Below are 21,159 nucleotides of genomic sequence, written 5' to 3'. Positions count from 1 at the left end.
TAAAGGCCTTGAGCTATGAAACTATTACTAGTTTTTACATATGTCTCAGTATGTGTGACAAGTATTTATCAGAGAAAATTGTACTTTGGAAATATTAAATACTGAACTCTTTGATATAAGTCTGAAATTGGCAATACCTCTACCTTTCAGTAATTCCACTTTAAATAACCATTGCATGTTTTTTTAAGATGGTTCCATAAAAGAAGAGTACAGTAGTAATTAAGTTGAAAATGTCTAATAATGCTATTATTGGCAATCTTGGGAGAATCAGAGTCCTGTCTTTTTACTCTATTCTCTTACTTGTACATATAGATGAGAACAGAATTGTATTTCCTGTCATCTCAGAAGAATCGGCCCAGCCTCTTTGGAATGCCACTGATTGTTCCATGTACTGTGCATACCCGGAAAAAAGATCTATATGATGCAGTTTGGATTCAAGTATCTCGTTTAGCTAGCCCTCTCCCACCTCAGGAAGCTAGTAACCATGCTCAGGATTGGTAAGTTCGGGGGTAACCTAGACTTGAAGTTTCCAAACTCTAAGAGAATAATTTATGTGAATTCTTATGATACAAAGGACTCATTCCATGTCAAGTTAAGTCACACTTGAAAGAACCAATTGGTTTGATCTTTTGAATAAAAGAAGATATACTGCTTCCTTTTGTCACTTAGATATTCCAGTTTCTAATAATTCTTTCATTCTCCTGCTAATGCTTCAGGTAATATACTTGTCTTCTATTATTACAAAAGTAAAGAGTATGAATTTATCAGTAAATTTGTATTACCTTGATTGTCTTTGAAATTCAGAATGGGAATCACAGTGTACATGAACTCTTTCAGGAAAAAGTCTCATGCCATAATATATGATTCAGTTGGAGAGTTTCTATACTATGTCATTTTAATATGGAATAATTTCATAAATCTAAGTAAGGATAATAAGCATTTTCGGTTTTCCTTCTATTCCTCTGGCCATTATTCTATTGGATTAATAAATGCACTGACTTTGAATAGCATTGGCATTATGGTGCCTTATTTGTATCTCAGTTTAATTACAGATTATTTTCTTGCTATCATAATGCAAATGAAAGTTCTATGTCTGTAATAACTGAATAAAAATTTATTTTTGTTATGGTACAGGGTATTTTGATGATTAGATAAGGCTTATGGTAAATCTTAAAGAATAACTACAAATAATAGATAAGCAATTTAGTTGATGAATGTTTAGTATAAGTGAGCTTAGATTTGAAGTGAGAGTCTGGTTGAATTTAAAAGACTTCTAGGTAAGGACTTTTCCCAGGACTTGCTAATGAATTGGATGTGGATTGTGTGTAAAAAAAAAAAAAAAGGAGTTCAGGCTAGGTTTTTAGCCTGAGCAATTGTTTTTGAATGGTGTTCCCTTTTATGAAAATAGGAAAACTGGAGAAGGAGCAGATTTTGTCATGAAAGAATAGAATCAAGTTAAATTCAGTACACCTGTTATTGTATCCAAGAGGGAAATTCACTTGAATGTCTTTTGCTGGAGATATATATAAGGTGTCACCAAACATTTAATAGTTGAAATTTAAATCCCTGAGACAAGACTCATTTAAGAAAGCAAGAGTTAAACAATCAGATACCCAAGATCTAGTTTTCTGACTCATTCCAACATTTAGAGGTTGAAAAGAGAAAGGAGAATTAGCAGCCAGTAATGTGTAGAAAACCTAGAAAAGTTAAGTGAAGAAAGTATTTCAAGGAAGACATGATCAGTTGTTTTAAATCAGAGAGATTGAGTAAGAAGAGGACTAAAAATTACCTACTACATTTCATAAAATGTCAATCTTTGGTGACCTTTGTGAAATCTGTTTTAGTGGAGTACTATAGAGGTTGGAGTGGCTTAAACAGAGAATGATTTTAACAGCCATTTTAAAGATAACAAGAGTTTATCTTTTGGAAATACACACTGAAATATTTATAAATAAAGTGATAAAATCTCTCTGATTTCCATCAAATGGATCTAGCAAGTCACAATAGCCAAAAGGTTAAAAACTATCCAAGGGTCTTATCAGTGGATGAAGGGATAAACAATAGCAGTATATATGCAATGGGGAATATTATTTGGCCATCAATAGAAATGAAGCACTGACACATTTTGCAATATAGATGAAGCTTGAAAACATTATACTAAGTAAAATAAGCCAGACACAAAAGGATGAACATTGTATGATTTTACTTTTTTATCAAGTATCTATAATGAGCAAATTCATGGAAACAGAAAACAGATTAGAAACTATGGTTAGAGGGTGGGGATATTGGTCAGCTTTTCATTACTGCACCAAATACCTGAGATAACCAGGTTAAAAAGAGGAAAGATTTATTTTGGCTCACAGTTTTTAAGAGGTTTTAACCCAGAGTCAGTTGGCCTCATTGCTTTTGAGCCCTTGGTGAAGCAGTACATCATGGCAATAAACAAGCTGCTCACCTTGGTGAGGAGGTATAGACATGAAGAGGCCAGGGTTCCAACATCCCTTCAAACACAATATCTAATACCCTCAGTGACCTAACTTATCCCACCTCCTAAAGATTCCACATACTACTATCCCAGTACTACCATGGGCTCAAGACCAAGTTTTCAACACACAGGCCTTTGGGGGACATTCAAGATCTAAATTAACAGGGAAGTTATTTTTGCTCAGTGGATACAGGGTTCCCTGTGAGAGTGCTGCTTGCTCATTTTGGCTCCTTATCTTTCATTTGCTTTCTCACTTAATGTTGATTTGGACAGAATACTGGACAGTAAGGACTATCAGTATCATTCATTGGACAGGTTATGCAGAAAGATGGGGAGTTGCTGTGCAAGACACATTATTCACTTTTGCCCTTACAGTGAGTCTTTATCATGGTTTAATTACTTCTAGCAGCCATGTGATAGCCACTATCAATGGCCAAATGAGCTGAAAAGTATACTGCTTTTAGGTTAACATCCCTTGCTTTGCTTTTTTTTTTTTTTCCTCCCAGCTTTATGAACTAAAATTAAAAATAGGAGTTGGGGGACAGGGAGCATCTTGTTTTTCAGGGATTTTTTTTTAAGCTAGGAAATAAACCCAGAATCTCACACTTGCTAAACCTGTGCTCTATCACTGAGCAATACCCCCAGCCCAGAAATTATATGTTTAAGATGTACAACTTGATATTATGGTATTATGTATAAATTGTTGTTTGTTGTACAGGCAAGGTTTAGTAGATTTTTTAAAAATTTGGATAACTTACAAATTATTGGCAATTAAAAGAAGCTATGCCAAGAATAGTACGTGCAGGGCTGGGGATGTGGCTCAAGTGGTAGCGCGCTCGCCTGGCATGCATGCGGCCCGGGTTCGATCCTTAGCACCACATACAAACAAAGATATTGTGTCCGCCGAAAACTAAAAAATAAATATTAAAAATTCTCTCTCTCTCTCTCTCTCTCTCTCAAAAAAAAAAAATAGTACGTGCAGTTTATGTCTTTAAGTAGTTAACATAGAGAAAAAGGGATACCTATCTTACTTGTACCATAAACAAGGAATCTGATTAAAGAAGACCTTTAAATATATAGCCTTCAATGGTGTATCAGTGTTCTTAGCATAGAAAAGTCGAACATTAGTTTAATATGAATTAAATCCTCTGATAAAATTAAGGCTGAAGGATATTTGGTGATTTCATGATTAGATTATCTTGTAAGGTTTTTGCGTGCCACGTAGACCTAATTTTAGAGATATCTAGTAATCCATGCCTTCTGTAAACAGAGATGTGGCCTATTGTGGCTGGTACATGGCTATAGCTGATGAATTAGAATAAGCAACATTGAGCTACCATCATGAGCATAATGCTATGGCAGATGCCCCTTCCTAAAATCACTTTAAGGGAAGAAGAAAAGGAGGTGGACCTCAAGCCAGAAATGCTTCTTAGGTTTATGTTCTTTTCTTCTATTTCAGTGATGACAGTATGGGCTATCAATATCCATTCACTCTACGAGTTGTGCAGAAAGATGGGAACTCCTGTGCTTGGTGCCCGTGGTATAGGTAAAGTGATCTCCTATAGAAGAAAAATTTTAATAGAATTGCAACTTCAGATTATTTTAGTTTTTTCCTAAGATTTCCAGTCTTGAGAAGTTAATAGCAAATAAGCAGTTTGAAATAAACTTAGAATTTGTTTCTTCCTATCTTATTTGTGAGATCAACAGCTAAATTTTGCCTTTGAATCTTAGCTGGTTTTATAAACTCTATAGTACACCACCTTATGATCAACACTCATTATTCAAACTTTTTTTTTTTAACTTACTATGTTGCCTAGGCTGATCTTGAACTCCTGGTATCAAGGGATCCTCCCATCTTAGTCCCTCAGTCTTCCAGGTATTGGCACTATAGGCCCACACCACCATGCTTGACTATTTTTACCCTAAACTTTCTGCTTCTTAAATATAAATCAGTTAGGTCAGGCATGGTGCACATGCCTATAATCCCAGTGACTGGGAAGGTGAGGCAGAAGAATCACAAGTTTATCCTTGGCAATTTAGTAAGACCCTGACTGGGAATGTAGCTCAGTAGTAAAGTACCCTGGGTTTAATCCCCAGAACCTCAAAATAAAAACAAACAAAACACGCACAGACACAAAACAATAACTGTAAGTCAGTTTGGAAGTTCTGAGCCAATAAAACATGATATACTTAGAGTATTTAGACAGAGGTATGGAGATTGATTGGTCATTTCTGTTATAGCAGGCAAAGTGCCTGACAATACTGAAATCGACTTTTAGAGAACTGTAACGGACTTAGCAAACTGAACCTGAAATAGGCTTTGGAATCATAGCTTTGTCGTGTACTATTCCCTGCAACTTTAAAAATTTTTGTGTGTTTTAAAAGTATTTTTTAGTTATAGATGGACACATTATCTTTATTTCGTTTATTTAGTTTTATGTGGTGCTGAGAATCGAACCCAGTGCCTTACATGTGCGAGGCGAGCACTCTGCCACTGAGCCACATCACCAGCCCATTGTTGTATATTTTTGCTGGGTGCAGTGGCCCATGCGTGTATCCCAGCAGCTTGGGAAGCTGAGGCAGGAGGGTTGCAATTTGGGGGTCAGGCTCAGCAGCTTAGCAAGACCCTGTCTCTAAATGAAAAAAAGGGCTGGGGATGTGGCTCAGTGATTAAGTGCCCTGGGGTCCAATCCCTGGTACCAAAAAAAACAAAAACAAAATTTGTATATTTTTACCTAATATCATTTTATTAATAAATTGTTATACCATTGTTATACCAGATAAGTTATTAAATAACTGAGTTTAGATTTTTTTTTTAAAGAGAGAGTGAGAGAGAGAGAGAATTTTTTTAATATTTATTTTTTAGTTCTCAGCGGACACAACATCTTTGTTGGTATGTGGTGCTGAGGATCGAACCCGGGCCGCACGCATGCCAGGCGAGCGCGCTACCGCTTGAGCCACATCCCCAGCCCCTGAGTTTAGATTTTTTTTTTTTAATGTGGTGCTGAGGATCGAACCCAGTGCCTCACACATGCTAGGTAAGCAGTCTACCGTGGAACCACAACCCCAGCCCTGAATTTAGAATTTCTATCTGTTCCCATGCTTATTTGTCACTATGCTCACAGCTTCCTGTATGTTAATAATTGTTTCTTTAGTGCTTTGTAAAATCAAGGACTTGAGAATTAATAAATATGATTCCCTGAACTAATAAGTATTACTAAATATTATTGTATTTTTCCAAGTCTGAAGTTAGAATCCCATGATCAATTGTGAAGCCAAGAGGGAAGTAGGAGGAAGAATATTTCTGATTAAGAAAATTTAGATCCCTTCATAGTTATTTTTTCCTTTATGGACCTTTTTCTCCTTTTTAGATTTTGCAGAGGCTGTAAAATTGATTGTGGGGAAGATAGAGCTTTCATTGGAAATGCGTATATTGCTGTGGATTGGGATCCCACAGCCCTTCATCTCCGCTATCAAACATCACAGGAAAGAGTAAGTATGCAGGGATGCCATAAGATGTGATTTTTATTTAGGAAATTATTTTTCAGTTTAACTATCATGACAATTTGAAACAACCAGAAAAAGTCATTGGCATTCATCCAGTTGGCACGTCAACATAATTGCTTACGCTTACTGTTTTTCAGCTTCTGATATCATTGGTATTGGGGTGTTAGATTTCAGAAGTATTAATAACAAGTAAATCCTGGAACAAAACTCAGTGTATGTAAGAACTTGTATTCTCTAGCCCTGACATTCCAACAAACATCTCTTTGCCCATTTGTTAAATATCCCTAAAGCTGTAGTATTTGATAAGCAAAATAACTTAGCTCATATGTATTCTTAGATTATAGGTGCTATCTTTTATTTATATATATATATATATATATATATATATATACATATACATACATACATACATACATACATACATACTTTTTGGTTGTAGATGGATATAGTGCTTTTATTTTATTTATTTATTTTTATGTGGTACTGAGGATTGAACCCGATGCCTCACACATGCTATGCAAGCACTCTACCACTGAGCCACAACCCCAGCCCCAATAGGTGCTATCTTTAATGGGCATAGTAATCAAAAAAATTTTTAAAAGATTGAAATGTTTCAAGACTGGATACATGAGAGTACATATTAGTGACTATTCATCACACTTTACATTTCTCTACCACTGTTAGGTCAGTGGTAGAGTGCTTGCTTAGCATGCATGAGTCCCAGGGTTCAATCCCAGCATGACAAAAATAAACAAAGTACTCCAGGCACTTTTTAATAAGCCAGATATTGTTTGAAGGATAGAGATATTAAAACCCATTAAGTCCCAAGTTTTCAATTCTGGGACTTTTTCAATAAAATTGACAAAGGTGTATTCAAATAAGTTGGAAATCATAATCTAGAGCTTATGTATTGTTAATATGATAGTATAATTAAATATTTAACTTTTTAAAAAATTTTTTAGGTGTTGATGGACCTTTATTTCATTAATATATATGTAGTGCTGAGAATCGAACTCAGTGCCTCACACATGCTAGGCAAATGCTTTACCACTGAGTCACAACCCCATCCCTATTCATTTACTTATATGTGGTGCTGAGAATCGAACCCAGTGTACCACATATGTAAGACAAGCACTCTACCACTGAGCTACAACCCCAGCCCCAGATAATTAAATATTTATATTATAGTATATAATTACATATCAAATGTTATATAAGTGTTTAGAGTTCCACATCAGGGACATTGGTACAAAATGGGTTAAAAATATGTCCCCACACACTGTGAGGTTCCTGGGAGCTCTTTCTTGACAAATGAAAGGTCAGTGGGCTAAAAGCTAAAGAAAAACTGAAGAGATGTTGATGTTCGGACCATACTCATTGTAGCAATGTAATTCAGTAACTTCAGCCATGCTTCCTTTGAAGAGGGAAAGATTCCTAAATCTTTGTCAACACAAAATCTGACAAGACATTATTCTGACAAAACATTTCTATCAAAGATTAAAAAAAAATATTTGGTCTGTAAATCTCTTCCTCTTTTTAATAATCCCATTGAGAAATCTAAAAAGCTCTGGAGGACTTATTTAATCTCACCCCACTTTCATTTTCAGTGATACACTTGGGATACCATGGAAACAGAACTATTGAGAATACCGTGAATTACTGGGGAGTTAGGGACATGTGACTAATCTGGACTTTCCTTACATGTGGTTTCTGTATGTGCTTTAGAGAGTCACGAAGACACAGGAAATACCGTGGTTCAAAATTGAGTTTATTGCACATATGCTTTATATACTTTCCTTTTTTAAATTTTTTAAATTTGTTCCAGTTAGTGACAGTAGAATACATTTTGACACATTATACACAAATGGAGCACAGCTTCTCATTCCTTGGGCTGTACATGGTGTAGAGTCACTATAGAAGTGTAATCATACATGCATATAGGGCAGTAATGTCTGTCTCTTCCTCCCATCCTTCCCACCCCACTGTCTTGCCCCTCCTCTCACTCCCCTATGCACCATCCAAAATTCCTTCATTCTTTCATACCCCCACCTCCACTATATTTCTTATTCTGAGTATTTATAGAATAACTATAAATAGTTATTCTATTTATCAGAGGGAAATAGAATACTCTGTCCAACATATAACATTTTTCAAAATACAAAAAAATCAGAAACAATTTTATGTTTGTCCCACATTTGAGGAAAGGTTAAATAGAGCATGGTAGACTCAAGTATAAAAAAATTGCATATACTGGAAAAAAAATTCCTTCAATTATCAAAAAAAGAAAAACTGTGAAAAAAAGAATAAAATCTGCTAACATGCTGACAGTGGCTCCCTTTGCAAAACAAGGGTATTGTGTCCAACTACAACTAAAAAATAAATATCTTTAAAAAAAAAAAAAAAAGAATATAAAAGGGGGCGTTGGGGCTGGGGCTGGGGCTGGGGCTGGGGCTGGGACCGGAACTGGGCCTCATGGGCAGAGTGCTTACCTGGCATGTGTGAGGCACTGTGTTCAATTCTCAGCACTGCATATAAATAAAATAAAGGTCTGTCAACGACTTAAAAAAAATTAACGAATATAATGGATTTCCTACCTTTTTACATTTTGAAGAGGATGTCTATAAGTAATTTAAATTATTTGAACTAGTAGAGTATCTCAGCATAGAGTAGTACAGGGAATCTTTAAGGAAAACTTATTGATAAATATATATTGTCAATTCACAAATGTTTTTAATTAGCCTTTTATCCTCCCAGTCCCCACCTAGCTCCATATCCTTGTATTCCACAGAAAATATAGTCAATAAAAATAAACATTCTTCACTAGCATACTGTAATTTGTGGTTGGCCATAAAGCATCTCTAGTAGAGAGATTTGAGATAATATTTAACTGGCTATGAGAAGAGACACTACTATATTTGATATACCTCTTTTTCTGCTTCTACCAACAATCATGATACAGCACGTTTCCTTTGAAGCATGTCTGTTTTTCCCTTAAATGACCAACTCAAAAGATACTGAGAAGTACAGTCTTATTACTACGGAATTTTTTAAAAACAGAATTTCCCTCCAAGTTCCTCATTTTAAGTGAGTTCTATAGCCCAGATGGTGATGCAATGTTAAAACCATAATTGCGTGATCAACTCCAACCTTCATAGTTTATTGGGGCATTTGACAGTCTCATGACTCCCATCCTCTCCAAAGAGAAAAGTCTCGCCTGAAAATTGTTCTAAACAGAATGGCCTAACCTGTGCCAGTTTGTAATCCAAGCAGCCCAGTGTTCCTATCATGAGGTTCAATAATGGAAACTTGTGAGAAATTGCCTTAGGTAAAGATAACCAGTCCACCTGTGGGAGGAAGGGGCAGCAAATGAAATGATATGTGACCTTTACCAGAAACAGAAGCAGTCTTTGTTGGACTTGTAGTCCAGTCTCTGCCTTTAGAGAAAAATACCCATGTGTGAAGTCTCATGCAGCCTTCATAGTCCTGATGCTGTGCCTCTCCCACCTTCTCATACATAATAGATAAACAGAAGAGTCTCAGCTCCATGGTTCTGGAATTGCTTGTCAAGTAGTAGTCAGGAGTGGAGGAAGGAAAAAATCTTTTACTGTTGCCTTCTAAGTTCGTCTTTCTCTCCCACCTCCCTATCCCACGCACCCTCACATACTTACCCTTTTTTACTCTCTCCTTTATTACTCCTTCTTGCTCCAAAGCCTAGCAAACTGATTAACAGAACCCCAAAGTTTGGGGCAGGTATTAAGAACCTTACTAATGCTGGGGATGTGGCTCAAGCGGTAGCGCGCTCGCCTGGCATGCGTGCGGCCCGGGTTCGATCCTCAGCACCACATACCAACAAAGATGTTGTGTCCGCCGAGAACTAAAAAATAAATATTAAAAATTCTCTCTCTCTCTCCCCTCTCTCACTCTCTCTTTAAAAAAAAGAAAAATATTTAAAAAAAAAAAACCTTACTAATAAGAGCAGCATGCATTTTTTTTCTTTCTTTTTTTTTTTTTAAAGCTAGCTCCTTTTTTTCCCCCTTTTTCTTTTTCTTTTTTTCTGCGGTACTAGAGATTAAACCCAGAGACACTTTACCACTGAACTACATCCCCAGCCCATGTTATTTGTTAATTTGAGACTGGGTCTTGCTAAGTCACTTAGGGCCTCATTAAATTCCTGATTCTGTCCTTGTGATCCTCCTGCCTCAGTCTCTCACTGGAACTACAGGCATGTGCCACCATGTCAAGCTTACTGTATCTTTTGTTGCTGCTATCTCAAATAAAAAGGCACACAGGGTTAGGGTTACAGCCCAATAGTAGGATGCCTGACTAGTGTGTATGAGACCTGGGTTCAATCCCCAGTACCCCAAAGAAGAAAAAGAGAAAATAATAAATGTGGTATTCCTTTTTTTGTTTTGTTTTGTTTTAATATTTTTTTAGATGTTGATGGACCTTTATTTTATTTATTTGTATATGGTGCTGAGAATCGAACCCAGTGCCTCGCACATGCTAGGCAAGTGCTCTACCACTAAGCAAGTGCTCTACCACCCCAGCCTAATATATGTGGTATTCTGATAAATCAGTGTTACATGGTGTATCCTCTGGGGCTATATCCTGGTGTACTGCCTTCTCACGGTCAGCTTTTCTGTAGTCTTTCCACTTCATCCAGATCTAGCATCTGTGTTTCAGTGATATAATTTCTCCTAGCCTCTATACTAGCATACTAATGATGTTGTCTTCCTGATTAAAATATAAATGGCTTACTAAACAGAGCAGATTGGAGATCATAATTCACATGTAAACTATTTCAGTATTCTAAAATTGAAGAAAAATAAACAGGTAATTCCTTATTTGTTTTTGTCAATTTGAAACATTCAAAAATTGTTCCCAAATGGTCTTATAAGTAGAAATTTTATCCAGGATATTATTGTTGTAATATTCTTAAATAAATTCATGTCTGTATTTACTCAGAGTCTATTTGGGGTTGTGTGTGTGTGTGTGTATATATATATATTTTTTTTTCTCCTCATCTAATGTAAGAAAGGGGTAAGTGACAGAAAGAGCGATGTATTTATGTATATCTTTGTGACTTTCTTTTTTCCCCAGTACTAGAGATTTAACCCAGGGATGCTCTACCATTGAGTCCTTATTATTTTTATTTCGAGACAGGGGTCTTGTTAAGTCACCCAGGCTGGCCTTGAACTTAAGATTCTCCTGCCTCAACCTCCTGATTTGCGGGGATTGCTAATGTGTACCACCACACCTGGATGGATGACCATTTCAAAATACCCTCAACACAACCCCTATTCATCCTAATCCCTCTCCCTGCAGGTTGTAGATGAGCACGAAAGTGTGGAGCAGAGTCGGCGAGCACAAGCTGAGCCCATCAACCTGGACAGTTGTCTCCGTGCTTTTACCAGTGAGGAGGAACTAGGGGAAAATGAGATGTACTACTGTTCCAAGTGTAAGACCCACTGCTTAGCAACGAAAAAGCTGGATCTCTGGAGGCTTCCCCCTATCTTGGTATGTTACAGCCCTATCCTTGAGTGAACAGAGGTCTAATATAAAGGGGGAAAAATCCATTAACGTGAATTTTTGTTATTTTTTAGAATAAGACTTCTCCTATAGCACTGTTTAAAATATTTTCTGTGCAAGTTCTTTATGTTGAGTACAGAGGTGAATTGTTCTAAAAATATTTAGTAGTTCCTATTCCTGAAAAGCTTTCCGCCTAGGAGAGAGAAGTTATATAGGCCAGTAACTGCAATTCAGCACAGTATGAGGAGTGCCACAAATGGTATAATCTAATGAGTTAAAACTTTGGAAGAGGTTAAAGATACTTCCAGGTCTCTGGAGAGGAGGGGGTGCTTTAGGCTAGCCCTTAGTTGGAGAGTAAACCAACTGGGAATTTCCATTGCCCGCTGAGTTTGGTCACATGGCTATGGCACACTGCTGAGCTAAATGTGTGTGCACAAGCACGGGAGCTTATGTGTTCTTTTCTTTTCTTTATATATTCTAGTTGTATGGACACAATCCATCCATATATTTATTTATTTGTTTGTTTGTTTGTTTATTTTTACATGGTGCTGAGAATTGAATCCATGCTGGGCAAGTGCTCTAACACTGAGCCACAACCCCAGGCCCAACTTGTGTGTTCTTTTAGATTTGATTTACTTCTTCTATCTTCTTTCATATATTAGATTTTCCTTTGGTCCATCAGAAGAGTTTGAAATAACAAATTCATTTAAAAAAGCATTTTCCTGCCAGATGTGGTAACACACACCTATAATGCCAGCTACTCAGGAGGCTGAGGCAGGAGAATCTCAAGTTTTAGGCCAGCCTGGGCAACCTTAGGGAAACCTAATCCCAAGAAAAAAGAAAAAAAGTCTGGGGCTGCAGCTCAGTGGTGGAATGCCCTGAGTTGAATCCTCAGTACTGCTTTTAAAAAAAAACAAACAAACATGTTTTTCTTATGGGTGGAAGTTGCATCAAATATAACTGTAAAGCCAGGTAAGATGGCACACATTTGTAATCCCAGCAACTTGATATGCAAAACAGGAGGATAGCGAGTTCAAGAGACCAGCCTCAGCAACTTAGCAAGATCCTGTCTTGAAATAAAAAAATAAAAAGGGCTGGGGATGTAACTTACTGGTAAAACACCTCTGGGTTCAATCCCCATTACCAAAAAATAAAAAATAATATATATAAGGTACTAAGGTGTTTTTTTGTTTGCTTTTTGAGGTGCTGGGGATTGAACCTACAGCCTCATGAATGCTAGGCAAGCACTCTACCATTGAGCTAACCCCTAATAATACTAGTATATTTTAACTAGACATTACATATATTTTCTTACTCATGTCTTCATCCTACTATTCTGTGAAATGAATGTAAGTTTTTCTTTCCTTAGACCAGAATAGCTTCCCAGAGAAGGATGCACAAGAAATTGATAGCACTGATTTAGCTAGCTCCAGGAGTGGAAATGGGGGAAAGGAAGACAAGAGCAGGGAGAGGAAGGCTTGGAAACAAGGTTGGTGGGAAATGAGGAGACTTTTTTAAAATTAAGGTATATTTTGATAATTGTGTATACTCATATAACCATCACATAAAATATATCATGGAGTAAAGACACGTATAAAAAATATTTTCAAGGAACTGGGGTTGTGGCTCAGTGGTAGAACACTCACCTAGACCGTGTGAGGTGCTGGGTTCGATCCTCAGCACAGCATAAAAATAAATAAATAAAGGTATTGTGTCCAACTACAACTAAAAAATATATATATCAAAAAATATTTTTGAGGTCTTTAAAAAATAATGTTGTTGTTATGTTTATGTATTGTTTTCTATCTTTTCATCTCCAGATTATTCACCTTAAACGATTTCAGTTTGTAAACGGTCGATGGATAAAATCACAAAAAATTGTTAAATTTCCTCGTGAAAATTTTGACCCTAGTGCTTTTTTGGTACCAAGAGACCCAGCTCTCTGCCATCGTAAACTACTCACACCCCAGGGGGATGACGTCTCTGAACCAAGGGTTCCAGCAGGAGAGATGAAGAAAGTAGATGCCCAGAGCTCTGCTGGGGAAGAAGATGTGCTCCTGAGCAAGAGCCCATCCTCACTCAGTGCAAACCTTACAGGGAGCCCAAAAGGTGAGGAGGCCTGGGGTGACCTGACAGAGGGACTTTCTTGGGCCCCGTGTACGTTGCATATTTCCCTCTGTCTTCTACTCTGGAGGAGCTACTTGGTGGGATGGGAAGAACCTAAAGAACCTATCTAAAATGAGACTTATCTGTATTTGAACTGTGTGACTTTTTTTTTAAGGTGAATTTAATTTGTTTACTTTTTAAAAATTTTATTTTATTTATTTGTATTTTATGTGGTGCTGAGGATTGAACCCAGTGCCTTACATGTGCCAGGCAAGCACTCTACCACTGAACCACAACCCCAGCCCCTGAACTGTGTGACTTTTAGCAAAAGATGCATCCTCCCTAAATCTAGTTTCTTATTTGTAAAGTGGAGCTAATACCAAGTTCACAGTGTAAGGATTTGAAATACCAACAGTGATGTACTTTATATAATGCTTAATACGTGATAACATGAATGGTAATTTTCATCCTTGTTCCCTTCAAGTAGAAGCTCTCCAAGCATAGGGGTCCCTAAGACCCTTTCAAGAGGTCTCAAGGGTCAAAACTATTTTTATAAAAATAATATTAAGGGGCTGGGGATGTGGCTCAAGCGGTAGCGCGCTCGCCTGGCATGCGTGCGACCCGGGTTCGATCCTCAGCACCACATACCAACAAAGATGTTGTGTCCGCCGAGAACTGGAAAAATAAATATTAAAAATTCTCTCTCTCTCTCTCTCCTCTCTCACTCTCTCTTTAAAAAAAAAAATATTAAGACAATCTCTGGGTATCTGGATTATCTTTTAAAAATCAACATCTGTACAGATTCAAGGCCAGTCTCAACAACTTAAAAAGGACTGGGGATATAATTCAGTGGTAAAGTGCCCCTGAGTTTAATTAATTCCCAGTACCAAAAAATTTTTTGTTAAATATTTATTTTATAGTTTTCAGTAGACACAATTTCTTTATTTTATTTTTATGTGGTGCTGAGGATCGAACCCAGGGCCCCACGCATGCCAGGCAAGGCCACTACTGCTTGAGCCAGCCCCCAAAATATTTTTAAAAAAATTTTTAAGGGCTGGGGATGTGGCTCAGTAGTTAAGCACTCCTGGTTTCAGTCACTGTACATTAAAAAAAAAAAAATCAAGATCTGGGACAAATATGACACAATGGTAAAAAAATAATAAAACTTGAGTATAAGCACACACTATAGGTCTTAACTGAAATATTGTTGTTAGATGTTAAACTGTATCCTCCAAAAAGATACTTGAAGTCTTAACTATCATACACAGTCATCCCATGGTATGTCCCTGTGAGTTTGGTTCTAGGACCTCACATGGATACCAAAATGTCCCGACCGTCAAAAATCTAGATTCTTCAAGTTCCTTACATAAAATGATGTAGTACTTGCATATATTTCCATATCGTCTGTACATAACCTCCCAGTGTACTTTATTTTTTATTTTTTTAACTTATTTTTATTTTTTGGCGGACACAACATCTTTGTTTGTATGTGGTGCTGAGGATTGAACCCGGGCCGCACGCATGCCAGGCGAGCGCACTACCACTTGAGCCACATCCCCAGCCCCTCCCAGTGTACTTTAAATAATCTCCAGGTTACTTGTAATACCAACACAATGTAAATGCTATGTAAATAGTTGTCATGCTGCATTGTTTTTTGATCTGCAGTAGTTTTAATCTGTGATGTTGATCCTTCAGTTAAGAAAGGCCAAGTGTACATGACTTTATGCTTTCATTCTCTCACAAATGTACAGTGGAGTCAGAGACAGTATATCATGTGAATATATTGTCACTTTGACAGTGAATGTGCTTATGTATTATGTTTTTAAATTCCTTAGTTTTACTTTCTAATATAGGAAATACTAAAAGATAAAATACAAACAAAAAAAAAAAGTGGGTGGGGATGGGAAATTGTGACCATGAAGGTTAAGTCCCACTGCTATACAGGATTTTTATGTGAAGTAGAGAGTTTATCACTAGTACTGTGCTTAGTAACAGTAAGTACTTAATTAATTAATAGTAAGTACTTAATTAATAGTTATAATTTTTGTCTAATTTTACAAAGGAGAGGAAAATGTGTTTATAAAGCTCCTTAGTCTAGTAATTACATTGTTTTGATCCGAGTGTGACATAAATCACCTTTCATGTACTAAACATTTTCAGGATATTGCTGTCTAATGTATTGGCTGTATAATAAGAACTAAAGAGTAATCAGTCAGCAGTGGCCAGTCAGGACTCCCCTATGTTTACCTTTTTGTATACATTTGGGATGCTGGCTTCAAAGTTAGCATGTGGTATCTGTCTAACCTTGTGGTATTTGGATTTATGAATCTTTCTTTTATCCCTTTCACAGGTTCACCTTCTTCATCAAGGAAAAGTGGAACCAGCTGTCCCTCCAGCAAAAATAGCAGCCCTAACAGCAGCCCACGGACTTTGGGAAGGAGCAAAGGGAGGCTCCGCCTGCCTCAGATTGGCAGCAAAAATAAATTGTCAAGTAGTAAAGAAAACTTGGATGCCAGCAAAGAGAATGGGGCTGGACAGATCTGTGAGCTGGCTGATATCTTGAGCAGAGGGCACATACCAGGAGGTAGCCAACCTGAACTGGTCACCCCCCAGGACCACGATGTCACTTTGGCCAATGGATTCCTTTATGAGCATGAGACATGTGGCAATGGCTACAGCAATGGTCAACTTGGAAACCACAGTGAAGAAGACAGCACTGATGACCAAAGAGAAGATACTCATATTAAACCTATTTATAATCTGTATGCAATTTCGGTAAGTAATTTGTTGTGTGGTTTTCAGAGAATAGTTTACACTTTTCAGTGGTTTGTTCACTTATCTTTATTTGTTAATCACAAGCAGTTTTTCAGCACCTGCTTATTTGCTAGACTTTTGCTTGGTGATAGCAAAGTTAACAAAGAAATCTTGGCCTTTTGAATAGACTCCAAGGAGCTCAAAGTATGATGCAGGAAATGGTCATGTAATTAGTATAAGTGGAGTCAGAGGTTCAAATTATTCATTATCAAGTGTTTCTTACTAAGGAGTTTTACTTTCTGAAAAAAAATAATTATAAAATAGTTGTGTTTACCCACACAAAGTTGAGACTTATGACATTTGTTTTCTGATTTTTGTTTATTTTGTTTTTAGGAAAAAATTAAAAGGTTCCAAAACATTTCCTCTTACCCATCTAATGTTCAATTTTCTTTTGCTCAGATCCTAGTTCTTTGCCCTGGCTGTAGTACTGGTAACTACTGACATATCCCAACTCTCTTCTCTTCTTTAGTGCCATTCAGGAATTCTGGGTGGGGGCCATTACGTCACTTATGCCAAAAACCCAAACTGCAAGTGGTACTGTTACAATGACAGCAGCTGTAAGGTAAATATTCTCAATCTGAATGAAAGTTGGAAACAGAATGTAGTAAATCTGGGGAATATTTCTTGAAAGAATAGACTTTTTCCTCAAAAGGAAATAGATATTTCTGTTAGGATCAGTTTATAAATGTTGTCAGTATTAAGGGACCAAAGGGGATATGCAGAGTGGAGAATGAAAATGTGAATAGTGAGGAAAAAGGAGGTATTAGATAATGAGAAAAAAATTCCAATCTTTGGAGGATGGAGGGGTTGTTTTATTTTCATTTTCTTTTGTTTTTACAGTGTTGGGAATTAAACCTACCTGGGGCTTTGCACATGCTAGGCAAGCACTTTACCACTGAGCTACATTCCCCAGCTCCAATATTTTGAACTATTAAAATTTGAAGGCATTTTAGGTCATTCCTTTGACCTGTCTTTGGTTATAATATTTTCCCAAAACAAAAATTGAAGATAATGGTACTCATTTTCAATGCAGATAAGAGATAGTTGACATATTAAATTAATTGGAATCGATCAGGTTAAGTAATTAAAGAGGGTTATTCATCCTTTCCCTGACAAGGATTAAGACCCAGGACGGTGATGGCTTTTTTTTATTAAAGTCTTTTCTTACCCCTTCAGGAACTTCACCCTGATGAAATTGACACCGACTCTGCCTACATTCTTTTCTATGAGCAGCAGGGGATAGACTATGCACAATTTCTGCCAAAGATTGATGGTAAAAAGATGGCAGACACAAGCAGCATGGATGAAGACTTTGAGTCCGATTATAAAAAGTACTGTGTGTTACAGTAAAGCTACCACTCTGGCTGCTAGACAGGCTGGTGGTGAGGGAGATGACTCCTTGTAGCTGACATTTGGCAAAAGCATCGCTGAAAGGCAAGCTAAATGTAGTTATTTTATCCTGTGACCCTGAAGCACAAAATAAAAATCCTAATTAAAATAGCAGTTAACTTTAAGAGTAGTAATAATTTTGTTTTGAAGTCTCTCACAAGCTCTTCAAGAACTTTCAGGCAGATCCCACCATTAGCCTGTAAACAAAAGGGTTTGGCACCAACTACCTGGGACCAAATAAGAATTCAATTGTGCTTGTCCAGATATGAACAAACTTGTAGTGAGTATAGAGTTTACCAATAGTCATAATAATATACTAAGGATTTCCTTGGAGTCAAAGTAAAAAAAAAAATATATATATATATATAGTGTTGTCTAGGGACGACATGATATGCTACCTCCTTTTTTCCTGAAGTTTTACTCTATTATATTGACAAGATGGAGAAAGCAAGATCCTATAGGTGTGCAAGTGATTCTTACAGCAAAGATGCAGATTTTTCAATTTATTTTTTAAACCATTTCCCTACTCTTCCCTTTCTTTTTGTTTTTGTTGTTGTGTTTGTGTTTGAGACACAACCAGTCACTGTTGGCAGAAGCATATAGTGGTCAGGCTTAGAGGGAGAATCCCTTAAAACTACGTGCCTTCTACCCAGGGTCTTTGTTGGGAGACCCAGTAGAAAGAAAAAGCATCCTGGGAAATCCATCTAACGTGGCCCTCCCGATAGAGGCACCTTACTTTTAGGATACTTGAAGTGTCCTCAGAAATGTGTATCTGCTGAGTGTAGCAGGGTAGTTGCCAGTAATTGCACCATCAAACCATGCATGTATTGCACAAAGAGCTTCTAGGAAGGTAAGTGGCATCAGAGCTAGATGGTGTTTCACATTAGTGCTTGTTTTGTTCTTTGTTTCTTTGTTTTGCACTTAAAAAAAAAAAAAAACATGCAAACAAACATACTTGTATTTTGATGGCTCTAAGGGCTATAAATTAACTTGACTGGGGTATTTTCCCCCCATCATATTGTATTTTAAAGAAAAAACACATAATACATCCCAAATATTGATAGTTCATAAGTATTTTTTATGAAATTGGTGGGTTTAGGAAGTAAACTTCTGTTTTATTTACATGTCCATTTTATTTTGTTTTTGAGTATTTGTCCCCCCCCCCTTTTTTTTTGCACTAGTCATCAAAAGTCATTTATTTACTGACTTCATTTTTTCCTCTGATTACTCAATATTGGAACAAAGTATACATGTTATTTATTTCTGGAAGCATTTTTTAAACTCTTTTTTTAATATATATTCAAAGAAAATGCAACTGCTTATTTTTGATCTTTTTAAAAATTTATTAAGACCCTAAACCTTGATTCTCATTTACTGTCAAATTTTATTACCCTTCCTTGTTTACACACAGTAAATACCAATGTATTTAAGCATTTGTGTTCTGATATCTGAGGCCAGTAACTACCTAGTTCTTCTCAGAGCATTTGGAAAAGTTGTCTTAAATGGCTAAAAAAAAGTCTATAATTGCAAGTAGGAAGGAATGACCTAAATGATACAATAAAGTCAGATAAAATGCATACTTTATAGTTTCAAGATTTTCCATTCCTACCTGGACAAGCCCCATGAAAAAAAGTAGAAGTTTTAAATAATTTCTTTACTGGTGTTTTATTTAAGCAGGTAGCACAATCTACTAATGTTTGATCTGTGTTTGTTATATTGGTTGTAATTAATTTTTTTAATTCATGAACTAGCAGAAAATTTATTAAATTAACTATTAACTACATTCACCTTGTAAATTTCTGTATAAAACTTGTTGACAATGCACTGACTTTAGAAACATGTACATAAATAGAGTGTAAATAAAATAGTGTTGATGTACTGAAATATGAACTGTATAAAAAAGTATTGGTAATTGTATATGGAGTGTACCTGTTTCTCTGTAACTATTATCCAAACAAATTAAAACTGTGGATGCCCATGTGCTGTTTTTCCTCTCAGAAGTAAACACAAAAAGTCAACTTCTTCAGCCTTTTTCTCTGTGACCCTGTTTTAAGTCCCCTATTTGAATACCTTTCTGACTTACAGAATGGATGCTCCACCTCTGAGAGCAATAATAGGCTGAATTTGATTTAAACATGGCTCACATCCCTTTTAGAAACTTATTCAGAAGACATTGAAGGGAGAAGGGGGTAGAAAGCTGGTTGTGGGGGAGTTCCCACAATAGTTTTCATGCTCATTAGGAGATGAGGTAAAGAAGAAATTGTTTGTATCATGCCGTGAAATACCCCTAGTTCCTAGAGGGCACTGAGAAACAAGGGATGTGCTTGGTTACCTGGGAGGTATCCAAGGAGGCAGTTGGCAAGAGTTCATAACAAATGAAGATTTAGAGGGGGCTGGGGATGTGGCTCAAGTGGTAGCGCGCTCGCCTGGCATGTGTGCGGCCCGGGTTCGATCCTCAGCACCACATACAAAGATGTTGTGTCTGCTGAAAACTGAAAAATAAATATTTTTAAAAAATGAAGATTTAGAGCTTCAAGTCCTTCACCCTCTAGTAATTTTATTTACCTGTAAAATCAGATTACTCAGGCTTCTAAGAAGTAAATGAAGTATATAAATGTCTGGCACAGTGGTTTGTGGGTTTTTTGTTTGTTTGTTTGTTTGGGGGGAGGAGGGATTGAACCCAGGGCCTTTTGCATGTGATGCAAGCACTCTACCAATTGAGTTATATCCCCAGCCCTGGCACAGTTTCTTGGGGTGCTTAGTGAATGTAAATTCCTACTCCCATGCATGAGATTCAGTCTTGTTTTTACAAAGAATTTAAAAACTCCCTTGCTCTGCTAAAACCAAAACATTTTAATAGCTCTCTTCTCACATTCTTAAAAAATGGGAATACACATTAAAAATATATAAAATGAAAAGCTGAATCGGCAGCAATGGCAGCTTGTTCAAGGAAAGAAACAAGTAGAAAATGGGTATCCAAAGAGCCCATAAAAATGAAGCAGAGCTCTGAAAGTACTGGTTTGTCTTCCTCTCTCTTCAAATTACAGCCTTGGAAGGAAGGACCAGCTTATGGAGATGAACAAGCATTTTGTTTCTAGTTTCTGAATAGTCTTATAAGCTGAGAATGGTCTTCAGCCTTCCTGCCTCTGGCTGAGTGGTGATTCTGTGTTGAGTCTTTTCACCACTTGGTGGCATTACTTGCTGAGACTACTTTCTTAGAAATACCATTGAATTGGAGCAAGTACACGATTTGCCATATTTTTCCTGTGTATTTTAATGGTCGAATGTATAACTTGAAGAGTCAGGGATCCCAGTTTTCCTTATGATAT

At 36.8% G+C, this 21,159-nt stretch overlaps 1 protein-coding gene across 3 annotated transcripts in view; it reads left to right on the top strand.

The window, feature by feature from the left end:
* The window catches only part of USP32 (ubiquitin specific peptidase 32), a 174,166-nt gene extending 153,839 nt beyond the window's left edge, over positions 1-20,327 (top strand). Inside the window, exons 27-34 of one of the 3 annotated variants that reach the window (XM_081272303.1) lie at positions 313-497; positions 3,945-4,031; positions 5,857-5,977; positions 11,318-11,509; positions 13,342-13,630; positions 15,978-16,402; positions 16,911-17,003; positions 17,618-20,327. In XM_081272303.1, the coding sequence (XP_081128429.1) occupies positions 313-497; positions 3,945-4,031; positions 5,857-5,977; positions 11,318-11,509; positions 13,342-13,630; positions 15,978-16,402; positions 16,911-17,003; positions 17,618-17,791 (1,566 nt within the window). In that variant the 3' untranslated portion in view covers positions 17,792-20,327. The remainder of the gene's footprint in view (positions 1-312; positions 498-3,944; positions 4,032-5,856; positions 5,978-11,317; positions 11,510-13,341; positions 13,631-15,977; positions 16,403-16,910; positions 17,004-17,617) is intronic. The other 2 variants (XM_081272302.1, XM_081272304.1) reach the window with 2 other exon arrangements.
* Positions 20,328-21,159: the final 832 nt, after the last annotated feature.

The sequence above is a fragment of the Spermophilus citellus genome (assembly GCF_964194105.1).
Source record: "Spermophilus citellus genome assembly, chromosome: 17".
Taxonomy (NCBI): domain Eukaryota; kingdom Metazoa; phylum Chordata; class Mammalia; order Rodentia; family Sciuridae; genus Spermophilus; species Spermophilus citellus.
This window is presented reverse-complemented; position numbering and strand designations above follow the sequence as displayed.